This window comes from Lytechinus variegatus, chromosome 15 (assembly GCF_018143015.1).
Source record: "Lytechinus variegatus isolate NC3 chromosome 15, Lvar_3.0, whole genome shotgun sequence".
NCBI classification, from domain to species: domain Eukaryota; kingdom Metazoa; phylum Echinodermata; class Echinoidea; order Temnopleuroida; family Toxopneustidae; genus Lytechinus; species Lytechinus variegatus.
This window is the reverse complement of record NC_054754.1, coordinates 13,502,209-13,528,520: the sequence shown is the minus strand read 5'-3', so window position 1 is coordinate 13,528,520 and position 26,312 is coordinate 13,502,209. Positions and strand designations below refer to the sequence as shown.

The window sequence follows — 26,312 nt, the reverse complement described above, 5'->3', positions numbered from 1 at the left end:
CAGAAAAAAAATAAACAAAGATGACATACATTTATTGACCACATAACTGTCATATTTAATTTATTGTTCAAATGGAATCTCCTCTCCGTATTATATATGAATAAGGTAGAATTTTCACAAACAATATAATCTTCAAGAAAAGTGAAGTGCGCTAAGGTAAATAAACTTAGCCAAGTTGAAGATTTTGCCAGCAGCGGGAAACATTGTCTACTATAGCATCCTTAGTGTAAGTATCACATGTAATACATCTGGGAGTATCAGGTATATTAATATTCTCTTTGTTTGGCAGGAAAAACAAGTTTTGTTACACCCTCAGGTGTGAACACACCTATACCTTCCCAAACAAACTCTATACAGGAAGGTCCATAGTAAGTATCCACATGAATTACAAATTGCCCTTTACACATTTGAAAGTGAACATGAGCAATAAATTACATCAATTTGAGTGAATACGCCCAATATCTCCCTTAATTGCATTTACACTTGAATAACAAAAGTGCCATTAATATTCTAAGTGCGAACAGGGCATATTCATTCAATACATGGTCATTCACACTTAATTATATCGTTCAAGTTGATATTTGACCTAGAACAATACTTAAGCCAGGGTGAGAATGGAAAGTGGTAACTTGAACAAAAGATGAATTTCATACAAACTTTATACTTCCGGGGACATTTCACATAGACTTAACCCTAAATAGACTGGGCTATTTCGACGCCTAAGAAGACGGGGGGGGGGGCTGATTCAGCCCCCCCTTATGATCTCGGCTGTCGATCGCGCAATCGCCACGAAAATTGGCACACGCGTTACCCATGGCATTATCTACAAAACTATAACATCAAATTCTGCAAAAAATCTCATGTCTCATTAATTATGCTAATTTATGCATAAAATCATAAGTTTGCTCCAATTAATAAAAATAATGCCCATGAAATGCTAATTTTTGTTTCACATACTCTAGATAGGCATCTGATCAAATTGATTTTTTTTTTAAAAATTCAAAATCACATTTATTTTCTTATGTATTCTATTGTTTTCTAAATTTCTTATGTATTTCTTTGTTTTTCGACTTTTTGTTTTATTGTTTTTTCAATGGAAATTGTCGGGGACTTTATTTTGACCATAAAAAATATAAAAATAATTGATTTTAAGCAGTAAAAGGAAAAATAATGATACATATATGAATTTTGGCTAAGAACACTATTTGCATTGGATCTGTACACAAATTCACGATTTTGAGTAATTTTGGGTCTGCATGCACTTACGAAATGTTGCGTAATTTTTTAACCGCGTATCCGGGGGTCACAATTTTGGTCTCAAAAGTTGCGCGAGACTTGAAAGTAAAAAGTCAGCGAGCCACACGGTCAAAAAATTTCGCGCGGCGGATTTATTGGGAAAGATGTCGAGGGGGGGCTGAATCAGCCCCCCCCCCCCCGTCTTTTTAGGGTTAAGTCAAAAGATTTGATACTACTGAGAAAAAAAAGATTACACTTAAATTCCAAGGTGCGTGTGGTTACATACAATGCATCATCGAATCGGTTAGATCATGTCCAAAGGACATGTATTCCAGCATATTCATCAAAGAGCTACGATTTTGAATATAGCGTGCATGTGGCGCTTAAGCTCTAGCTCAGGTCACATTAAACTGCTTGTGAAACAGTCCCCAGATACATGATCTATCATTTGTTCTTGATTCGAAACAAAATCTCACTAAGCCTTGGGTAAAGATTACATTGCACAACGCAGATACATCAAGTTCTGATAATTTCAAAGAAGGCCTTCTAAAATATAATATATCAATGATAAATCATGTGATGGATTCATGAACCTTATATTTTGCAAGCCTTTTGGTTAAGAAGATATTTCTATGTCTGTCAAAGGAAAGATAAAGATAGCTCTCTGAAACTGAAAAATCAGTACTTTGGGAAAACAACGACCTACTAATTTACCAATAAACAAAACACCAGAACATGGGAATCTGTTATTTGTTTACCTGTTCATCACTGGAAAATGGGAATAATCTATACGACAATAAACTTAAAAACAACACAAAAGTATGTTCAATGAAATATTTCATAAAAAGCATCCATGATGGGAGCTAAAAAAAAGTAAAGTGTTACTGTTTTAATATCAATCCATACTCACTCTGGCTTTAGACATGAAAACCAATCAAATATTGCATGGATAGATACATATATGCTTAATTCTTGTCAAGTGCTATTAAGTAGACAAAAGATTTATTCAAATAAGCCATCAACAGTTTTTCTTTAGAAGATAGATATTGTACAAACATTTAATGCAAAAATTTAATTCAATTATATCATATTTTACAATATCAAACTTGAATCTTATATTACTAATGAATTGTAAGGATTCTTTAGTATTACATTCTGAGAAAACCTGTTTCAGCAAATATCCAGGTACAATAGATTGTACAATTTTTCTTTTTAAATTTAAGCATTATTACCTTTTCGCATAATACCACTGTGAGTCATTAAACATCCCAATACATATTGAATATAAGGTACTTTCAAGTTTGCTGTGTGCTATAGCAGGCAAAGAATAGTTAACAAACTCTATCCATGCAATATTCAATACTGCTGGCTGCAATTAAATTAAAACACTTTACTTTTTCATAATTTTTTTTTCTCTCTCTTTAGAGGCCTGCTCTCTCCAAGACATAACATAAAAGATTACATAATATTCTAAACAACAAACTTTCTCCACCCCTAGTAATTTCAACACTGATCATCAACTATTCACAGACATACACTGTTGCTTAAACAGACTAAAGCTAGATATTTCACACGAGGGAGAAGAAAGAGGAGAGAAATCAAAATTGATAAAAAGATCAGAAGAGTTGGGAGGGGGTAGCTCCTCAGCTTGGCATGCATATTCCAATCAATTAGCCCGAGTTACTTGAACGAAGAATACTTTGGCCCATATTCTGAAGTCAGGTTTATCTTAAACTCCGGTTTAAAGTTGTGGTTTGAGTATGGGAAGCCAAAAGTATCAAAATTTTTATTAAGTTGTACATTTCTTATGTTTACTCTGCTCTTTCCTGATTCATTGATATACTTCCTAGATAATTATGAAAGATTTAAGAGCCGATTGAGCTGAAATATATCTCTCTTAGTGATTTATGTAACAATTGGCCATCCATATGTAAACCACAACTTTAAACCTGAGTTTAACTTAACCCCGACTTCAGAATACGGGCCTTTATGTTTAACAATGTCAACAACATAAAAATTACAACTGTAAGCTGAATCACACCCTGCTACAGGACTCGATTGGTAGCAAGAATCTTATGCAGTAGTCACAACAACAAAAGAACAAATTCTAAACCTACCAATAACCAATTTGAAATAATGTAACAGAAATGATCTATTTGGAATCAGTTTCGTTGGTGTGACTCATACCCCTTTCATAAACCCAATTATGCGGATAATAGCCGCATAATTTGGTCGTAAAATCGGAGGCGGACCAGAGTTATCCAAATTATTTCAATGCTGCAATTATCCGCATAATAGCAGCATCGGGACCAGATTTTGACCTAAATGAACGCATTTCGAAAGTAATGCGGATAATTGCCATGGAGCGGTCACAAGGTCATCCTTTTCCAACACAACCGCATCGGAGGGGGTGTGTGCGGTTGCCATGACGATTATCCTCCTTTTTCAGGACGGACGCTTGTAAAAATAGTGCAGATTATTTTCGGAGTTTATGAATGCATTTTTTATTGAATTATCTGCATTACTCTTAGGCGGCTAATTGGAGGATAGGTTTATGAAAGGGGTATTAATTACTCGATGCTGAACTGTGTGTTCTAGAGGAACTTATTTGAAATTGATCAACAATATCAAGTGCAAACTTTGATAGTTGGATTTTATCACTAGCAAGTGAATTGGTACTTTTCATTGCAAGAAGCAGGCTAGTAATCAAATACAAGTCTTATGATCGATTTATGGACTGCTGAAAAATATCAATTGCAAACTTGCAACAGATATTAATCTGCAGCAAGTCAACTGCAAACTGGCCAGAAATCACTTGTAAAATTGGCAAATTGATTACACGTTCATGATCGAATTAGGTATATAAAATTGACTTGAAATTGGTTGCAAGTTTCTTGCAAATTTTTTCTAAGACATTCATCCCCCTCATTTGTTGCTAGTCTTAATCTTAAGACATTTTTCAACTTCATCAGATTCAAATACACATGCCATGCCAAGGACCAACCCTCAGACAGAGTAATTGCTCTCGGGTGAATAGTTTGACGATACAATTTGGTACCATGTACAAAACATGTACAAAACAAAAAAATATCTTATGTACAAACGGTATATTCTAAGTAGAATAATATATCTCTGCTACATGATCCACTAAATCTGTCGTCACGATGCATGGCAGAATCTTTAAATAGATAATATCATTTGGAATATATAAAAAAGAAAAAGGTACCAGTGACGTGATAAATGCATCCCTTGCTTGACATATATCATAAAAGAAGACCTATAGAGTATATTAGAAATGATTAAAAATACTGGGTTATGAAGAGTTGCTTGGCAAAATGGGACAGAACATATTAGTGAATACTTTCTATTTAAAAAAAAATGAAAATCATGTTATACCTTATATACCTGTGCTCAAATGGTTTTATGCTTACAATTATATTTCAAAATACAACGATGCACATGAAGACACTTACAACAAGGACTAGCCTTGTCTTTAATACAAAGGTACTGTTTGAAAAGGGCTTTAAACCTAGTGACACCCATACACGAGCAAAGCCTGTTAGTGCAAAGTCAAACGTACTGCATCTTATATTTCCAACTAATTGCTCCAGAATTCTCAGCTTTAAATTAAGAAATTCTCCTGTGGTAGTCACTCCATGACGCATTGCTTGGCTACGTAAATATACACCTAGTAGACGCATAAGAGGATTCCCACACACGAATGCTGGTATCAATTTTCATTTCATAAGCAAATGAAATAATCATACATTCAACATTTGATATTCAAAAATTTCCCAAGGCCATTCAATTTTCCTCGTTAAAGGAGAATGAAACCTTTGGAACAAATAGGCTTGTTTAGAAACAGAAAAATTAAAGAATAAGAATAAAGAAAGTTTGAGAAAAATCAGACAAATAATGAGAAAGTTATGAGCATTTGAATATTGCAATCACTAATGCTATGGAGATCCTCCCATTGGCAATGCGACAAGGATGTGTGATGTCACTGATGAACAACTTTCCCTTTGGTGGACTATAAAATACCCTCAAAATGTCTCTTTTTGCTTTTTCTTATGATACAAACTCTTTATCCACGATGTATTCTTAAAAAATATGTATTACATGCCCTCATGTAGAAAGAACATATGATCTATGGATAGATGTGATAAAAGAGGCAATTTAAGTGAAATATATACTAAAGTAATGGGAGAGTTGTTCACAAGTGACATCACACATCTTTGTCGCATTACCAATTTGCTATCTCCATAGCATTAGTGATCGCAATATTCAAATGCTCATTACTTTCTCATTATTTGTCCAATTTTTCTCAAACTTTTGTTGATCTGTTTCTTTGATTTTTCTGTTTTCACACAAGCTATCTTCTTCCAATGGTTTCATTCTCCTTTAAATATAGCATGGATTTTGTTACATCAGGTTTTAAAAAATAAAAGATAGATCGTTAAGAACAGCATTATTGTAATATCTGGATTCATTTATACACATACACCAAGTTTATCACTAAAAATGTATATGATTGATATACTGTATATCAGCTTCTTACTTTCTCTCTAACTGGCAAATGAACTACTGGGAAAAACCCAGGGAGCATTTCATAGAGAGATTCACCAAGTGATTTACTCTCGTCCAATCAGGTGCAATGATTTTGGTAGCTTATAACATTGGTCAGTGAAAATCACTGACAAGGTATCTCGTGAAACACTCCCCTGGAGCACGTTTCATGAGATGACTCACCGACTTTCACTGATGAATGTTATAAGCTACTGAAATCACTGCATCTGATTGGCCGAGAGTAATTTTCAGCTGACATCAATGACAAGACGGTTCATGCAATGCTACCCTGGTCGGATTCCAGGCTTAATCCTTCAAGCCGAGCCAAATCTCTATTTCCCAAACACCCTTCATGTATGGACGCTTCCACACTACAGCAGGTGTATCGGCTGGGTCAGATTTCAGGCAACACTCAAGGATTACCACTTTGATTGGCCGGCTTTAGTATCGAGGCACTGAAGCCTGCCTTCAGATCAACACAAACAAAATGAAGTCAATGTTACCAGAACTGGATGTCATTAAGACTTGAGATACATTTCTAACTCTACATGAAACTGAGTGAACCTCAAACTGTAAGCATGTATTCACACAAAACACATACTTTAATTTAATAGTTTAATTACGAGTGTTAAACTTTTGGCCTGTATTCTGAAGTCGGGTTTAACTTAAACTCAGGATTAAAGTTGTGGTTTAAGTATGGGAAGCCAAACGTATCAAAATTTTTATTAAGTTGTATGTTTCTTATGTTTACTGTGCTCTTTCCTGATTCATCGATGGTGAAGACAATTATTTATTTATACTTCCTACACAATTATGAATGATTTGACAGCCGGATAAACTGAAGTATGTAACAATTGGCTGTCCATACTAAAACTGCAACTTTAAACCTGAGTTTAAGTTAAATCCGACTTCAGAATACGGGCCTAATAGTTTAATAACAAGCAACAGCCTCATAATGATCACAAGACAGGGTTGTGTGTGAAAAGTAACAATGCATTCGTTTCATTGATACAAACCTGATATTAACCTGTTTAAACATATCAGCTTTCAAGAAATATAAAATCTTTTTTTTTCGTGAAAGTGGGTCTCATAAGTTTCATATTGATCACTACACCACACCCCTCTCCACCCACCTCTCTATAATTCTCTTTGCGAGGCATCGTCCATTATTTTTTCTTCAATATGAATTACTTCATACTGTTTTTTTATGAGAGGGTTTCTGATTGCCTTAGTGGCTGGTTGCCATTTGGATCTTATCTCAAATCAGTATGGACAGATTACCAGAGAACTGATGGCTCAAAATCATCACCAAAGGACTTCATACCAAAGGCTAAGCTCCACAAAAAGAGATTTTTTACAATAATTTTTTTCACCAATTCGATGCTTGCGATATCAATTCCTGAATTCTTTTCACAAATGTCAATAGTCGTATAAAAGCGGGTCGCCAATTTTCGCAGGTGTGAGGTAAATCAAGCCATCCCCGTCTAAATAGGGTAGGATAAGCTAGGATTCTAATCCTTGGATTACGTCTAAATGTCACTGGGATTACAGACTGTCGGTCACTGAATGGCCCTTATCCACCTGACTCATATTGGAAGTAATATGATAGGAAGGAAAAGATTGATGATAAGGGCAAGGTTGATATTAAAGATGTAATACATTATATGTGTCAAGCCAGGTACCTGATTAGAAGTTGAAAGAAGTGAAAAAGTTTGCTTAAATTAAAAAAAAATAAATATGTTCGCCTCTTCATCTATTTCTACATTAGCAATGTCATTGGGAAATAGAAGCTGTTGGAATAGTGAACATAGTAAATATAACTATGTACTGTTTTAAACAAATAAACACACTAATGAATGGATAGCGATGGGCTCTGTAATTACTGTAGTATAAACTTGGTTGAAAATGTAAGAAAATTCACTAGAATTGGCTGTCAATTAAACTCTTCTACCAGAGAAATGTATTCATATCAGGGGATACTATCAGATATGACTTTGACTGAAGTGAAAATTTATCTTGCAAAAAAATTGTATGATAAACTGTGACATCTGAATAGAGATTATACTTAAATTCAGAAGATCGACACAACCAACAAAAAAAAATATGTCAGTGCAACTATATTCATGAGCCTTCAAGTAAGAACTTAACAGGGGCAGAAAAAAGTTGTGTAATTAATTGGTGTATATTTTTTAAAGGCCTAATCCTTCCATACATACCAGTAAAGCCAAGTACCGGTAAGCAAAATCTGAGCCACTACTAGACTTAACTGTATAAGAACTGAAGTATTGTATAAACAAAAGTGAATTACTGTGTAACTGTCTTTTTCAAACAAGGCCTAATCTTCGCATGTGCAGCACCACCAATGCAAAATAAAAAAAAGCAAAACCACTTTTGACAAAAATGTAGATACCTTTAAAATTGGTTTCCAAATGATGGATTAATCTTTGCATAATCAATTGTTTCAGTTAAACAGGGCATAATAATGACATAGACACACAAAAAACCACCAATGCCTTATAGGAACGATTAATAAGCTGTCCGGCTAGAAACCAAATGCATCTGTATTAGCCTTTAAAGTCAGGTTTAACAAGATGGATGGCTGGTAATGAGGTCTCCTGCGACATCTAACACCCTCGATGATGCACCTGGGTGAAACTCGATGCTGCCGCCTCTGCTTCACAGGTATACCTCTCAATGCCGCTAAGCCCCTACTGATCCCGCAATCCCATCCCAGCCACGGTAAATGCGGCATCACTTACCACAGGTAGCAGACAGACTGCTGGCATCACAAATTACCCAACCCTGGTAGGTGTTTCATAAAGCTGTTCGTAAAGTTACGAACGACTTCACGCACGACTGGAACATGTTCTTAGGTCATAAATCCATTACATAGAGATATCACATAGCATAAGAAAGGATCACCAGTCGTGCGTAAAGTCATTCGTATCTTACGAACAGCTTTATGAAACACCCACCAGGAATCACCGAGTGTAACTGTTTGAAACTTTTAATAACTCGGACAAGACATCAAATGGGCAGATCAAAAGCAGGAATTTCCCTGGCAAGCTACATACAGTTATTTCTGATTTACGATTTCTATTTTTTTTTAAATTAACATTGGAATCGAAGCGGTGGTTACAAGAACCGGGTTTAAAGTGATTTACATTTGTTCCTTAATATTGCTCAAGATTTCCCAACATGATACTACCAAGGATATCACAATATGAGATGTTCAGAAATTACATTTTTTAACATCACATGTGCTTGTTCTACTTTCAAGTATCAAAATGAGGCCCCCCTCCCCTCAAGAAATAACCAATAACCCATGCACGTAGCTTCATAGCAGAGACTTGCAATGGAAAAGTGTAGTAGGGCATAGCAGTCATTTTCTCTAATTGCTTACATTCAACTCTACTTAAGAGCAATCACTTATTCTTCTGATCTTCCTATATCTGCGTTCAAAAGTCGATAAATCCCTCTGAACTACATATAAGCTTCTCTTCTTTATCACAATGCATTAGAAACACATCAAACAGTGTACCCTCTTCTCTATACTCAATCAATAAGCTCTCTATGACATTCAATATGCTGTCTTACAAAACCCATTGGAGGGATTAAACATGCCAAAGAAAAAATTGCAAATTCAACTGGTTTTGCACTTCGAAATTTTTTGATCACATAAATTTTACGATATTTGCAATCAGTTAAGGTTGATCTATAAAAGGTCATCAGAAATAGAAGCACATAAAGATAATTTTAAATCTTATTCAGATTTAAACACAAATAGCTATGAAGTAGAGAATGTGTCTTTCTAAGTAATTACAAGGGGAGCAATTCCAAAATACATTTATGAGGCAATCAGCAATGTTTTTGTTTCACACAATCTGGGTAGAAAACTGAGTTAGGGATAAAGAGATCTTTTTTGCCTTTGTATCAAAGTTCAGACTATTACTTGAAAACAACCCGATTCCCTGACCTTTTATTCTACAAAATGTAATTCAAAAAAACAACAAAACAAGTTTTATCCAAAGATCCAGTTTTAGGGCATCCTTAGTCAAATGTGATACCATGATTGTGAATTTCTTGATTTTAGCTTTACTTTTTTTTCTTCAGAAAAGCTCTTTAGTTCATGTTACTAATTTTCCTGGGAAACAAAACCTATTGATGGGTTGGCAATAAAGGTCTTCAATCCTGGTGAAGCTGCTTTTACGGAAAATTAAGAGTGAGTAGGCAGCTGGTTTGCAAAACTGTTAAAATTCTTATGGTAACATGGACAGAAAAAAAATACCTTGATAAGGGTTTAATTACCCCCCCAGAGATTGTCTGAATACATTTAAGTATTCAATTTCAAACCTTTACATTTGAAAAAAAAACAACGGGCGAAAAAAGAGAGAGAAGTTTGCTTGTGCCTCTCTAGGGGTTTTTTTTTTTTTAGATTCTCTTTTAAGAAGTGTGTTCTTATTTGTCGGTGTAAAATGGGCTTCAAATGACATTGGCTTCTGTAACAGCATGTTGACTACTGACTTCTGTGACTCAAATAAGTTTTGCAAAGGGACCACCCGGTTCCAGTAGGTAATTGGTTCAATTGGTTCAAATGTTGGTAAAACATTAAGTAGATATACCTGTATCAGAAGCTAACAAAAATGATTTAAAGTATGAATGGAGCCTTGTGCAATATTAGCACGACTAATCAAGTGATGATCCAACATGGAACATTCTTCAGACCCTACTCAAGCATGAGTAGTCACAACTGGAGATACGGCAGAATAAAAATGCGCAGTAAGACAATTTAGCAAGGAGTTCCATTCAAAATCGCAGACATGTTCACACTGTCTTGCGTGACATTCATACAGGGAAACATAAGTACAGGACATTAGTGTAAACAGGGCCTGACACATTACACATGAGACAATGTACAATAAGTCATGATCCCACTTTAGAATTCCCCATGCACTGCATTTCTTTTGGAAGTCATGCAATACCCTGCACAGTGCCAGGGGCAAAACCAATCTCCCACGAGTGGTAACATTACGCCCTCTTTGAAAATGAATAAGTGCATTGTTCATTTTGATATAATACCTCCCCAAAACCGCAGTGGGGGAAAAAATCGGAGGAGATAATCCAATTTGCTCTTTCTCTAATGGGTGCATCCATTTCTCTACCAATCTAATAGGAAATTGAGCCAAGCGGAAAAAACTAACAAGCGTTATACAATATCTGCCACCAGGGGAAGAGCTTCCAGCACCCCGAGGCAACTGTTGATACTACTCATACAAATAACATAGAGAACATGTTGCAAACATGCTATTAAAGATATAAAAGTGTGCGGTTCTCGTGGGAGAATTTGAAGCCATTCAGGGTTTTTTTTTATCACAGATGATGTCATTCACCAGCATTAGCCTTTATCATTGTGGGCAATGACCACCCATCGCCCTCCGATGAAAAAGGAACCTCCCAACTCTTTCTTCTCCTAAAAAGTAGATTCCAGTTTCATTTTTTTAATGAAATGTATGAGACATAGAACAAAGCGATTTGAAATCGCAAGAAGATGTGACTCGGACTGGTTTGATTGAGAATATGCTGCTGAGGGGATTTGTTACATTGGATTTAACTTTGTTGATTAATGTTGCAAAGAACTTCCAAACAATGGACAATAAAATGAATATAGATGTAATTGAATTGCATTTTTGCAAATTTTTCATAAAAATTTTGGTCTTGACATACAAGCAAAGCCACTACTGCCTCCCATTAAGATTCTTTCTGGTGAATGAGAGGAAAAGAAAGTAAAAGTTAAGCTGTACAGCTTTATAAGTGAGTAAATGATCCAGAATTTTGCTTTTACTTTTATTAAAGATTATTATTATTAGTCACAAATCACTAATCTCAGGACATACTTTCTTTTCCATCACAAACTCTTCTTCATTTCTATGAATTGCATTGCAGAAAGGCTGCTAATTTTTTTTAGAATTTGGGGTAGTAATATTTTTTTTGTGAACTTGGAATGCATACCAAACATCCTTTGACTCTAAATAAACTAGGAAAAAAATTCAATTGGTTCTATGTAGTGTGTGTGGGTACATGTACACTCATACAATGTACTGTAAGTGTACTAGATTTGGACCTGGGCAGTTGATTTGAAAACATGTAAAAGAAATTTAACAGCAATATGACAACACTTAACACTGTGGTCTTTGAAAGAAATTGAGAGCCAATAGCCTGTCAATTGCAGGTCCTAAAATCACTGCTTGGTGTAACAGAAACTAGCACTTGACTTTCTTTGGTTAAAACTGATCCATCAATAGCAAATATCCAATTGATACTTCCAATCACTCACCTCCAGAAGACAAATGTTGGTTAATATGGTATATGAATCATACATCAGATATGGATTGCTACGTACAATGTCATGTTGATCTGAAGGCATTATAAAAGGGTTTCATAAATGTATGAGAAGCTGAATTTCCATACATTCTTAATGTATGGAACGTTCCATAAAACATCAGTTTCTTCACAAGAATGATATTTCATTGTACCACTAGAACTAAAAGTTATTTGGGATCTTGGCAATGTATGCTCATTAAATCTATGGTGTACATATATATATCCCCTTGAGAAATAGTAAGAATGAGCACATCTTGTGCAGTTGTATGCAGTACATGCTTACAGACGTTGCCTTTGGAATAGACATGTACAAAGAATATAATTTACTAGTCTGATAGGAACAATAATGGAGAAAAAAGTTCGTTTTTATCTAAAAAGTGTTGCCAATAGTGGAAAAAACATTTTCATTTACAAAAACACACAAAATTTGCACCTACAAGAGATCCATTGAAATGTCTTCAGGCTAAATATCAAGATTATCACTAGGTCTATTGTTACGGACAGAGCACATGCTTAATTTAAGAATATAAATTACGAAGCATAATGATTGATTAAAAAGGAGCACTGGATACGGAACAGAGACAAAAATGATGCAGAAATATAAATCATCTCTAGAATTTGCATCCAAATGTCTTACAAGTCATGACTTTTCAGGGGGGTGATAATATTCCTCTTCTTTTGTACAATTAGGAGATATGGCTAGATTTCTACCAATGCAATCATTCAATGAGGTTTGTCAGAGTACATAAACCAGTATAGTGGTCTCAGTGACGACGCTAACACACAAAAAAACACAAAGTATTCAACGTCATGGAATTGTCCACCTCGGGTTATGCAGCATGCCACTCAGCGCACGCGCACGAGGTTGTCAAAAAAGTATACTCATGGTAAAACAGAGCCGGTCACGTGCACCTGAACTGTGAAAAAAGTGCCTTACTCCAGCGCCATGGTGACGGCCACGTCCATGCAGAGATCCACGGATCTTGAAGAGTTCTTGGAACGGTGCTAAACGCACAGTGAACGGACGCTGGTTTAAAAAAGTTCAAAGAGAGTGCAGGGTTTGTTGCACTTTTGTCACAGAGGTGTGATGGGTGAACGCTGAGCTTGGCCGGTCATTACGGGGTATGCCTATCCTGCCGGCTTGATTGCGTCCTAACCTTGTGCATGACCGATGCAAACCAGGATGCTACGTCCACCCTGGCTACCAGGTACCTCTTGAAAAAGCTGTGCTCCTGTAGCAAGGGGAATGGAATCACAAGCATATCACAGTACCTCCACTTAAACTGCATGATATAAAACAGTAGATGGCGACATTTCTACGCACAGATAACCCAATTTGAGGTGCTGTGGTTGAGTGGTGAAAGGCACCCAACTACACCATGAAAACCTGGGGGTTTGATTCCAACACAACCCTTAAGTAGGGTATATCATCTTCAATGCTCTTTTATGTTACCTCAAACATATCAAAATGATTAATGATATTGACAACATGTGCAAGTGCTTTAAAAAAAATATTGACATTATTTCTTCCAGTGTGGATTTTGTGGGCAGGCAAAATATATCTTGCTGACCTGTTTTATATTACTCTCTTGATAAATTCTTTTGATCTATTTTGGTTAGAGTTGCAATTGGATGCAGCAGGGCCCTGTATATTAAAGACTACAGATCCATTCAAATTAGATATCTATTTCAATTGTGTGGTTAAATCCTATTTGAAGCTCCAGTAATTCCTCTTGTGTCTCTTATTGTTCCATTTTATTTCTACATAATGTGAACATCCTAGAACAATTATGGTTCGGATGATATGAGCCCAGTCAATGTCTGGTAAAAAAAAAAAGCCTTATACTGTGTGTACTTACCATGAGTTGCTTGTATTTAGGTCTTTTATTATAATCTTTTGTCAAACTGTAGAAAAATATAAAGTTTGGGAAAAAGAGAATGACTTGCACAATGTTATCGAGAACTTAATCAGCAGGTGTGAAGAGTAGTAATGGTTAACATAAAACCATGATAATGACTCAAGATGTTATCTCGCTCCCTGCCATGTTCTTTGCTAATCATTTTGTATGAATTTCCTTCCTTTAATATTTGCTTCATATCTGTACACTTTTCCTTCTCTTTTTCCTATTTAAGCAATCGCTTACATAGGTAAAAATGTCATAATTTGAAGAAAAAAAAAATTCTTATAACAATCACTTCTGCCATTTAACTATTAATTCCCAAAGCAGTATCACTTATCATGTTGGCTACTGAATTCTGTGTTTCTCAGACTACTTAGAGGCCGTTCTCATTACGCTTTCTAAAACTAGTTTACTGGAAACCGGTTCAGGAAACCACTTTGGAAGATCGCTTTGCTAGCGTTCTCACTTGATCGCATAAAAGTGGTTTTCAAAATCACTTCACGTAAAGCGTTCTTGTTGCTATGGAAACGCTCTCAGTGGGGCGAGACGTTTCGCGCGAAATTCGAAACCGCAGCGTAGGCATTCTACACCTGTTGTGTGGAGTAGCGCGCTCAAAATGTGCGAAGATCGCTTCCCGAAGATCGGTTGTGTCCTCACTTACGCTAAAACCACTTTAACGAGGCAAAGTGATCTTGAAAACTACATCGCGAGGTGGTTTTCCAAACTGGTTTGGAAGATCGCTTCCAAGACCGCTTTGACCGTTCTCACTACGCGTTAAACTAGTTTCCACTAAACTAGTTTCCAGTTAACTAGTTTTAGGAACGTAGTGAGAACAGCCTCTTAGTTCCAATATGAAATAGCTTACATAAAAAGCTTAATCTAGCATCAGATAATTATCAAATAAAGACAGAGAACAGAATTATGCCTATCATCTTGGTCAAAAAAATTTTAAGCAAAAGTTAAAACAATGTTCTTACAGAAGCTGTATTTCAAAATTATTCTTATTAATCACATACTTATGAGGGAAGCACTAACACATAACTATGAGGGGTGTACTCATTTCTATTGGATATTGTATACATATATGTAGCACAACTAATAATCAAGTTCCAGAGTCTGTGGACCTCACGAGAGGAAATTCTTAATTAAAACAAAACTTAAGAATCATTTAAGTGGAATTCTCATTTAAGTGGAATTCATTTCACAAAAATAAATGCCAAAAATCATGATCAACGACAACTACAAGATCCAAAGACGATACTGCAGACTCACCAGCACTGAATGAAAGAGTGAAAGTCAACTGAGAAGCCTCTCTTCATAGGAAGCCTCGGGGGATCTTCAGACAACACTCTGGCTAGTACCTCAAAGTCATTTGTACAATTCTTGTAAGGGAATTCCCCTGTTGCTATTTCCACCTAGAAATCAATGACAACACAGCCCATGTGCGGTTATTGTTAACACGCCTCAATACAATTGCTCCAGATTGGATATCAATCCAGAAATAAAATCCATAATCGATGGTCAATGCGGAAAATGTGGTATTACTTCACCTTCTAAAAGAAGCCACTCCTTTGTTCTGGAATACATGTATACAACATAAAATAATTTGAAACATTATCTTGCCACAGGCATTTTTGAAACATGCATGAATATCTATTTGAACGTCACCTGAATTACGGCTGACAGAGAATGTCGAACAAAAACATGAATGTTTTTAATGCGATAGGATTACCAACGAACCAAAGTTGTCTTTCACTATTTTCCTTTTCATATTCCCCATGGCTATTACAAAACTAGAACAGGTTCATCACTATTCATGAAGGGGGAGGGGGGGTCATGAAGCCATTTGCAAGACTGTAAATAACTGAAATATGGCAAGCCAAAGATTGCAAATCTCCTTCAAGATCATTACGTTCCTCCACTTCCAGTTCTCGTTATCCCCAAAGTTTCCAAAATCTGGGAGGACGGACCATGTGTCCGCTCATCCTCTAAGTTACGGAAAAGTCTTCCTGAAGACATTATAAAATGTTCAACTTTTGAAACTTTCAAACAACACCTACAAAACATTTCTGTTCAATTATTCATAATTTTCGTTAAAAAATTCTTGACAAGCACCTTGAACACTCTTCAGAGTGGATTTTGCATGAACAGCCCAAGTCATTATCATTATTAGCTTATATGACAACAAATTGGTATCTCAATTATACATGTATTCTAACTCTTACCATATTTTTAGTGTTTTGTTTTCTTTTAATTGCACATCAAAAACTTGTATACTTCCCCTAAATTTAATTCAAATGATTGCAATGTGATTCTTACCAGTGAAATTCCTAAACTCCAAACATCGGCTCTGACATCATAATCTGGATTGTTTGGATCGGGTGGGTCTATCCGCTCCGGCTGATGGAATGAGAAACAAAAATTTAGCAATTAAGGTACAAATTATAAATGAGCTTACACTTCCATATTGTAAATTTATCATTCAATATTGGTGTTTAAAGAAGCATTTATTGTTTTCTCTTGGAAAAGTACAATTTTACAAAATTTATCTATGATTTTTGTATACTAAATGATAATAAATATGACTTATAATGTGCTATAGCTATCCTATAGAGTGCGAAGGTGCAATTTAAAAAAAAAAAAAAAAAAAATTGGGAAATATATAAAACATTAAGAAAATACATCAGGTCAGAATTGCCAAGTATAGAGGATATTTATATCGTAAACATAAATTCAGCTCTGCTAGAGGTCAGTTGTTTTATGAAAAACCATACACATCACTTGTTCACTAATTACAAATATAATCAATCAGGAATTTGTTTGTGCCCCCCCCCCTCCTAAGCGAGGCTGCTTTGAATACTCTTTTGTGATGGACTCTTTCACACTTTTAACAGTAGGGTAAGACATGGGCAAATCTGCCTTGTAGGCCAACTTGAATAAGTAGTAGCTTTGAGTGATGTGTCCGCGACATAGGGGCGGGGGCTAGCAACAACTGGGTTCATCACTTCAGTAGTTGTTTAATGATTTATTTTATTAGTTTTAATTCAATTTCATTAATTAATGTCAAATACGAATTCAATTATCATTGTTCACTTAGTTACAAAACCATTTTGCTGTTATGATTGGATGTACATGTTTTGATTATAATCAAACTATTGTTCGGTATACCTTGTATTAGTATTCATATTTTTGTTAATAATCAGTGAAAAATGAATTTCCATTCATGGGACAATAAATGAATTCAATTCAATTCAATTTGAATTAACAGAAGTGCAGTTTCCTATTACAAGCATATAATTCCAGAGAGCTGGGCAAGTATATGCATGAGCCTATTCTCCTTGAGCACTTTGAAAAAACTGGAGAGCTATAGTTGGCTGACCATAAAAATCTGACAGGAGTGTATTATCGGTAGCAAGTAAAGCTTCATAAATCTTCATAAATTTAAAGTGTCTTGATGATAATCAATACTCGAAGTGAAGACAGGAAATCTACAGAAGTCCTTCAATTCTGCACCCGATGTGATGGTGTGCGACGGATAATAAGTTTCAATAAATAGTGCCTTGAGGGCGCTTTTCAAGGCTGATAGATATTACTCACCGCCATGTATGCTGCACATCCGGCACTCCTCGTCCTGGCCTTACTGTCGACTAGTCTGCCACTGATACCAAAGTCACATAGTTTGACCACTCCCTTTTCATCAAGGAGCATGTTTGATGGTTTGACGTCTACATTGATAAATGGAAAAACAAGTGGAACAGAAACATTAGCAGGGTGCTACATCACTTTTTAGAAGAACTTGTCCAGTCGGGCAAGTAAATTTTCAAAATTTGAAATATACTTGCCCCAAAATCTATATCACTTGCCCGAAAAAATCCTTTTAAAATTTTTTTTAGCTCTTTAAAAGAAAGTTTTGCGGTTTTATAAACCATTGACCTTTTTTTCTCTCTTTTGACATGAACTGATCTACTAGCCTGTGCCATGACCAAAATCAAGGTCAATATCATCATATCGACCCTAATTTTGGTCATTCTACTGTGAGAATTTTGCGTGCCCAATTCGGGCAAGTAGTTTTGGTCTTTACTTAAAAAAACTTGCCCGACTCTAATTTTACTTGCCCCGGGCGATCGGGCATGTGCTTATGTAGCACCCTGACATTCGATATGAATGGAAGGAAGACAAATGGCAAGGATGGGACGCTAAATTTATCAGCAAGAATCTTGAGTAGTGAAGAGGTAGGTAGAGTAGTCAGAAAAAAACAACTTAAGCAACATGACTGAATTGACTGAATGTTCAGACACTAGATCAGGGTAGCTGTGCTAAAACCATTGTAATAGTATGCAGCGCTTAAAAATATTGTATGAAGTGCTAGATATGTATAAGATGGAATTCAAATGTTGCTTATTATTGTTTTCATTATCAATTTCCAAGTTTCTATACTGTTATCATCTATCTAAATGATTTTAGGCAATCAATTTGAAGATTTCCAGGAGCTATATTATTTTTCAGCATCTTTTTTTATTCTGCAGCATATTATGAAAAACAAGTGGAATGCCTCTGGCCGTCTCACCTGCATCACGCGGTTCAATATAGCAGCAGTGCTGACTTTGAAAACTACTCTAACTCGCACAAGATGTTCAGTGATACATGGTTACTCTTATGTCCACTTTTTATGAACTAGACTAATAAACTTACAGAGATATGATGGTTATTCAACAAAAAAACCCAACATGGCCAAAGTTCATTGGCCTTACATGACCTTTGACCTTGATCATGTGACTTGAAACTCGCACAGGTATTCAGTGATTCTTGATTACTCTTATGTCCAAGATTCATGAATCAGATCCATAAACTTTCAAAGTTATGATGGTAATTCAACAGATACACCCAATTCGGCCAAAGTTCATTGACCTTTGACCTTGGTCATGTGACCTGAAATGCGCACAGAATTTTCAGTGATACTTGATTACTCTAATGTCCAAGTTTAACGAACAAGACCAATAAACTTTCGAAGTTATGATGGTAATTCAACAGATACCCCCAAATCGGCCAAAGTTCATTGACCCTAAATGACCTTTGACCTTAATCATGAGACCTGAAACTTGCACAAAATGTTCAGTGATGCTTGATTACTATTATGTCCATGTTTCATGAATCAGATCCATAAACTTTCAAAGTTATGATGGGAATTCAACAGATACCCCCAATTCGGCCAAAGTTCATTGACCCTAAATGACCTTTGACCTTGGTCATGTGACATAAAACTCACGCAGGATGTTCAGTGATAATTGATTAACCTTATGTCCAAGTTTCATGAACTAGGTCCATATATTTTCTAAGTTATGATGACATTTCAAAAACTTAACCTCAGGTTAAGATTTCGATGTTGATTCCTCCAACATGGTCTAAGTTCATTGACCCTAAATGACCTTTGACCTTGGTCATGTGACATGAAACTCTAATAGGATGTTCAGTAATACTTGATTAACCTTATGGCCAAGTTTCATGAACTAGGTCCATATACTTTCTAAGTTATGATGTCATTTCAAAAACTTAACCTCAGGTTAAGATTTGATGTTGACGCCGCCGCCGCCGTCGCCGCCGCCGCCGCAATCGCCGCCGCCGTCGGAAAAGCGGCGCCTATAGTCTCACTCTGCTATGCAGGTGAGACAACAAAATCATATGAGAATGATAAGGGCTGTTTAAATTTTCAGAGGCTGTTTTATCCATTTCGTGGACTGAATCATTCCATCTTTTGTAACCTTGTGACCCTTGGAAAATGAAAAACAAACCACCAAACTACACTTCAGTTTCACTGTTAGCATCATAATACACTGGTTCTCTGACTCTTGCCTTTCAGTAGGAGCAGCACAATTTTGAAACCTGCTTCCTTCAGCTAGAAATTACGTTTGTCAGATTTATTCCTTGAAAGTTTTAGCAACTTCAAGACAGCTCAGGTCCAGCCGGAGAAAAATAACACTGTGAAATAAGCAAATAGATGAATATAAATAATGCCATCATTACTCACCTCTGTGCATTACACCATGTTTTTCTTTCAGGTAGTTCAGTGCATTCACGATCTGTAATGGACAAAAATAAAGTTTCAAAAAATGATAGTGAAATCCGAATAGAGTCAAGTCTTCTATAACAATTCTTTCCCTTATCAATCTACACAGAATTCATGATGTCTTGGGAGCCTGTCGATCTCACAATAATCTAATACTACTTCAAAGTCAAAGTTAAAAGAAACAACCCTGAAAGCCTATAATTGCTATTTTGGTTGATTAGACATTTTGATATCACTATCACGAAATATAGATTGTACTATTATTCATCATTTCCAAATCAAATTCATTTTTTCAATTATATTTGTTTGTATTCAATAAAGAAAACTATGTGAAAGGGCTATAAAAAAATGCAATCTTTCATTCTTTTTTTTTCATTAAGTTGCCAGTTGCAGAAGAAGCTACAGTTCGAAGCAATTGGCCCTTGTGACCGATTGAACGTCAAGTTGCATTTGAATATGGCGGTTGTGATCAATTTAAAAGCTTTCTGCAATGGGGACCAAGCAGATATTACCTCATAATCAATATCTGTGAGGAAGATTTCTAACCATCTAAAACCCATCCAAATATAAAGATATATTTGGGGGGACAAATCTTTATGAAATGTTTTGAAAATGAAGGTATTCTGAAAGATTTTCCTGTTCCTGAAAACAAGTGTCCTAATCAATATGGACTTGAGGTATATCAGTAGTCATCAACAAGATAACAAACCTCCCATCATTATACTAAAATATGAGTGTCCTAAACAACACAAAGATTCAGTCACCAACAAGTGATCTAAATCCCTCAATAAGTTGTAGACTGTAAACTTACTGCTACAACCATCTTGCCGATGATCTGTTCCGGGACCGGTTCTCTGAGTTTCTTGATAAGTTTGTCTAAGCAGGTAGCCATCTGCTCCATGCAGATCCAAACTTCACTCTGAAATTGATAACATCATTTACATTGATAACAACTTAATGTCAGTACATGTGTCCTTTCACATAGACATACAGTTACAATCAATTTTAAAATTGATAACATCTTTAACCCTGCAGGGGCAAAGTCCAGCCAAAAGTCATTGATCCAATTTGCTGACAATACAACAAATCATGACAGAACATCTCTTTTGCATTAGGTACATATTTCACTTTCCAAAGTCACAAGGGTTGAAATACACATTGGGCTTTGGCCAAGGTCTTTCATTGAGAGGATATCCTTTCCAACAAAAAAAACTGGCGGAATCGAACTTTTAACCTTTTAATCCATGTGTTCTACCCTCCCCGCTGTACAAGACAATTATATTATGCTGTAACTATCAAATCCACTGAATGGCTGGTATGAGCATTTTTTTAGGGCGGACCTAGACTAACTACCAATACAGACCTGAACCAGAAAGGGACAGACCAAGGGACCATTTTATAAAGGTCTTGCAACTGTTGTAACTTTGCCATTATGGCGACTACCATGGAAACCTTGATTATGATTGGCTGCTGAGCGATGTTACCATGGTAGTTGCCATAATGGCAAAAATACAACAGGTCCTTTATGAGAAAGAGTTACAACTGATCCCATCCCATGAAGTACATGGACATCCATCAACATCATAATATTTTCTCCAGGAAGTTTGCACAATACTTAATTTAATCCAAGAAAATTATGAATGTATGAACAGACATCTAGAAAACATGAACAAACATGAATTTCAGACGTTGACATTTACTGGTCCATAGTTGTGGTTGATTTGATCTATCATAATTCTTCGTATGACAGGGCCCAGATCCCCTTTAATCTTGCCTGACAATATACTTTATGTGAGACACAATGGCACGTATTCTGAAGTCAGGTTTAATTTTGTAACTCAGGTTTAAAGTTGTGGTTTAACTATGGGAAGCCAGTTGTGGCATAATTCTGTAACAGTAGAGGTTGAATGTATCAGGTCATTTTAGTCTCAAATAATTCTTAATTATCTGGGAAGAATGAATATGATAGTTGTCTTCACCATGAAAAAATGGGAAATAGCACAGTCAACATTTGGGCCATTCAATGAAAACATAATTTTGACATATTTGGCTTGCCATAATTTTGGCACTAAGTTAGACCATGGTCTAAGTTAAACCTGACTTCAGATTAAGGGCCTTTGGGTTCTCCTTCTGCATTGATATTTGTTGTCATGAATACAAGAATCAGATGTCTAACTTTCTTTGATCTCACTCCACTATGTGTTCTTTTTTACAGAGAGAGAGATTTCCAGTTTTATTTATAATTCTGTGGTCACCAAATTATAATCCTCTTTCCATGCAAGCCTACAATAGCAGGTGGGTGTTTCATAAAGCTGTTCGTAAGATACAAATGACTTTACGCATGACTAGTGATCCTTTCTTGTTCTATGTGATATTCCTAGATGTAATTGAGTTATGACCTAAGAACATGTTCCATGAATACTTTACTCTGAAGTGCTGCAAATTATGACAAATATGACCTCAAGTTTTGGTAGAGTAATTTTTCCTCACATAGATACAAAGCCTTTGATGCATTTTTGGTGTTTATAGCACACTTCTCCAACAAAAGTGCTGAGAGTTTGAAAACAAGCACATGAACCCGTTTTTTTTTTCCACCGCTTAAGTGCACCTTCCTCTAAAAGCTTGCCAATTTTAGTTAAATGACATGAATTTCATTTTAACTGTAGAACATCCTCAACTTGTTGAATGCTCAATTCTGCTTTTTCCTTAGACGTTGTACAGGGATCATCTGGTTATTGCTACATGTACATGTATGGATATACTTACAGGTGTTACTATAGCCCCTAAGCATTGCACAATAAAAGGGCTATTGTGACTTTTGAGTACCACATCCAAGTCCATTAGAATTCTCTTGTTCTCTTCTTTGTTACCTGATCTTCTCATTTGCTGCAAGAAAATAAAAGAAACATAATAACTCATTTTTTTTTACCTTGAAATTGTGTCTAAAAAATTGCATTAAATGAACGTAATTTTATTTCCTACATCTATCTAACTGTCCACTCAAAAACTTGATATTATCAAAATCATTGTTTCCTACCAAGTTGAAAAACAGAACCTTCGCTTAAAATGATATGCCTTGTGTAACGTATTTATCTTATCGAGTATATCTCATGAAGTAGTTTGATATTAATTTCAGGAGGGCATTAAGGAAAAATATTAAAATCAAGGTTTGAAGTCTGACATTCACTCAAAATGAAGTGTGTTTTTATTGCTCGTGTCTTGCATTTAGTTGAATTTCTTGGTTTGATATTGTACAGTAGTCATTTAAAAATTTTCTGAATATCAATATTTTAACGCAAAATAACTATTTTTTATGAGAGCTGCGTTGGGGCTGAGTAGTCATACATACCATACAACATACTTGTACATATATATATTACAATAAAAATCAAGAACTTAGTTAATTACTCCGACGGCAGTGAACAAAGCAATTATTGAGCGCATATTGGGCACATATTGGCCTACTGGTTCTCTCTCGTCTTTCAGAGGATCATGGGTTCAAATCCCAGCAAATCACATTTTCAATAGACAAGGAATTTGCCACATAGTGCTGCGTTCGACCCGGGTAAAATAAATGGGTACCTACATGTAGCAAGATTTATTCCTTGAATACTCTGAATGCTAAAGACAGCAGGTCAAGCTAAAGAATGGAATACATCATTAACCCTTAATAAACTGGGGGGTCAATTTGACACCCTCCTCAACAAATTTCTTGACTACGCCGTCGCGCTAATTTTTTTTTTACTGTGCCGCTCGCTGACTTTTTACTTTTAAGTCTTGCGCATCTTTTAAGACCAAAATTGCAAAGCCCGGGTACGCGGTTTCGAAATTATGCAACATTTTGTAAGTGCATGTCAGACCTGAAATTGCTCAAAAATGTGATTCCATGTACAAAGTCAATGCAAATTGTGTTTTCAACCAAATATCATATAGGTATGATTGTTTTTACTTTTGTTGGTTAAAATGGATTTATTTCATGCTATTTATGATCGCAAAAGGTTCCCCTACAAAGTTCACTGGAAAAAACAATAAAAAACAAAGGTGAGAAAAAAAAGAAATACATAAGAATTCAAAAAACAATAGAATGCATAAAAAATAATCTTATACAATTTTTTGTAGATATTTTTTAGAAATGTAATAATTGATACTCCCACCAAAAATTAGCATTCTACTAGCTAATTAAGTTAAAGGCAAAAACATACATGAAAAAAATAAATTTAGGGCAAATTTCATATGCTTATTTGCATAATTAATTAGTAAAGAAATATAAAAATTAATTTTTAGAAAATTTTACTACACGGTCTTGTAGTTTACATCCAGCTCTACGCGCGTGCTTATTTTCGTGGCAATCGCACAATCAGCGACCAAGATCCCCCTCCTCCCTCCCCGGTATATTCTGGTCCAAAATAGCCCAGTTTAGATCTAGGGTTAATATTGGGGTATAGCACTTTATACATATAGATGCCTATTTCTATTGGTCGATCCTTTAAAAGGTGGCACTTACCTTTACCGCTAGTATTGTATTACTTTCCTTGTGTCTCATGCGAATCACATGACCACAGCTTCCAAACCCAAGTTCCCCTATTGATTCCAGGCTGTCGACATTGATGTGATAGCGCTACAGAGGAAATTCAAAACAAACAACAAAAGTCAGTGCAGACAAACTACAGTATTGTAAAAAAGGCCATCTCATTAGAACTAAATAAATTACATACATTACGACTGGCCAAAATCTGATTATGGAACAAATCACATTTTCCTTACTTTTAGAAAATATAAACGCATAGAATATTTTCATTTGAGGTTGAATTAATTAAAGTATAAAAATACAATTTTTTCTTGATAACTGCAAGCCCTTATTAATTATTAGGTCAAACATGTACATGTTGCCTATCATATTGCTGTGACGTCATTGCAATTTGATACTGAATTCACTTTTATTCTACTAAAAATAAGGGTACAATTGTCATAGATTTGAACATAAGTATACTACATGCATTATGATGATATAGAACTTTGCAGAGTAAGATGTTCCATATATACATGTATTTAGAGATCTGGGACAAACACTATGATGCTTTATTACAAAATCCAGTCGCAAACCAACTGTAACGTGTACATGTAGGTGACCTACAACTCAGGATTATTTTTATTTATAATCACTGAGAAAGAAAAACATCTATTTAAATAAGATGCAAGACAAAAAGTAAACATTACAGCAAGGCCATGTGTCGACATTAGCGGTGGCCCGGTGGCCCGGGGCCACCAAAAATTCATCTCGGGCAACCATTATTGAAAAAATGTTAAGTTTTGGTGGCCCGAATCGGGCAACCAATAATTTTCATAGTAGCGCAATTTTTCTCCCGATTTTGCATGCATTTATCAACCTTCTACAGTTAAAATTGCAAGCCAATTCGTCATGCGCCTTTTTTGTTAATCTACACACAAATACACACACACAAAGAGTGCATAGTCATGACAGTATGTAGGCCTACCGCTAGCATACAGTAACTATTATTCAGCCGGCCGCGCCGGCTGTCTGGCTGAGCTTTGCATGCATGAAACCAATGCAGCTAGCTGTGCACGAGCAGACTATTCAGACCCACGGAGCTGCGATACAAAATGTTACTGCTAAGAAATCTTCCCCAGAACTTTGGAAATCTACGTCAAAGTCACATTTTACACCAATGAAATGCCCTTCTACAGTCCATATTACTGAAACCTGATTAATTGCAAGCATTAAAAGGAGGAATTATGACCTCTCTTTTGACTCAAAAAGACCGATTTCCAAATGCATTAAGACACATAGGTGAGTACATCACAGTCCCATATGTGCATTTGTATGTATGTTGATATTTGGTTTATTTCGAAGCTGTCTCTCTTTGACATGTTTGAGCCAAAAATAAATAGGCCGCTCTTTCTTTCTTGTTTACAAATGACTTCTTAAACCACTCTTAAGGAAGTAAATACTTTGGGAAGGCATTTCATTGATATGACATGTGATTTTTTTTCCATCATTTTGTCAAATATAGGGAAGGAATTGTCTCCTGTTTTTTCCAGATAACTTTTGCCATTTTATTTTTTTCTTTCATTTTTTTCAGTGATTAAACCATTTATACCCCTTCCCATTGAAAATACCTGATTAAAGAACATGTTTCTACTGA

General features: G+C 35.7%; 1 protein-coding gene across 2 annotated transcripts in view; it reads right to left on the bottom strand.

Moving 5' to 3' along the window:
- Positions 1-7,177: 7,177 nt before the first annotated feature.
- The window catches only part of LOC121429274 (dual specificity mitogen-activated protein kinase kinase 7-like), a 32,313-nt gene continuing 13,178 nt past the window's right edge, over positions 7,178-26,312 (bottom strand). For both annotated transcript variants that reach the window (XM_041626266.1, XM_041626265.1), the window contains exons 4-12: positions 24,653-24,766; positions 22,915-23,034; positions 20,960-21,067; positions 20,110-20,161; positions 17,682-17,809; positions 16,404-16,484; positions 15,357-15,499; positions 14,043-14,088; positions 7,178-13,415 (exon numbers count right to left, since the gene is read on the bottom strand). In XM_041626266.1, the coding sequence (XP_041482200.1) occupies positions 13,299-13,415; positions 14,043-14,088; positions 15,357-15,499; positions 16,404-16,484; positions 17,682-17,809; positions 20,110-20,161; positions 20,960-21,067; positions 22,915-23,034; positions 24,653-24,766 (909 nt within the window). In that variant the 3' untranslated portion in view covers positions 7,178-13,298. The remainder of the gene's footprint in view (positions 13,416-14,042; positions 14,089-15,356; positions 15,500-16,403; positions 16,485-17,681; positions 17,810-20,109; positions 20,162-20,959; positions 21,068-22,914; positions 23,035-24,652; positions 24,767-26,312) is intronic.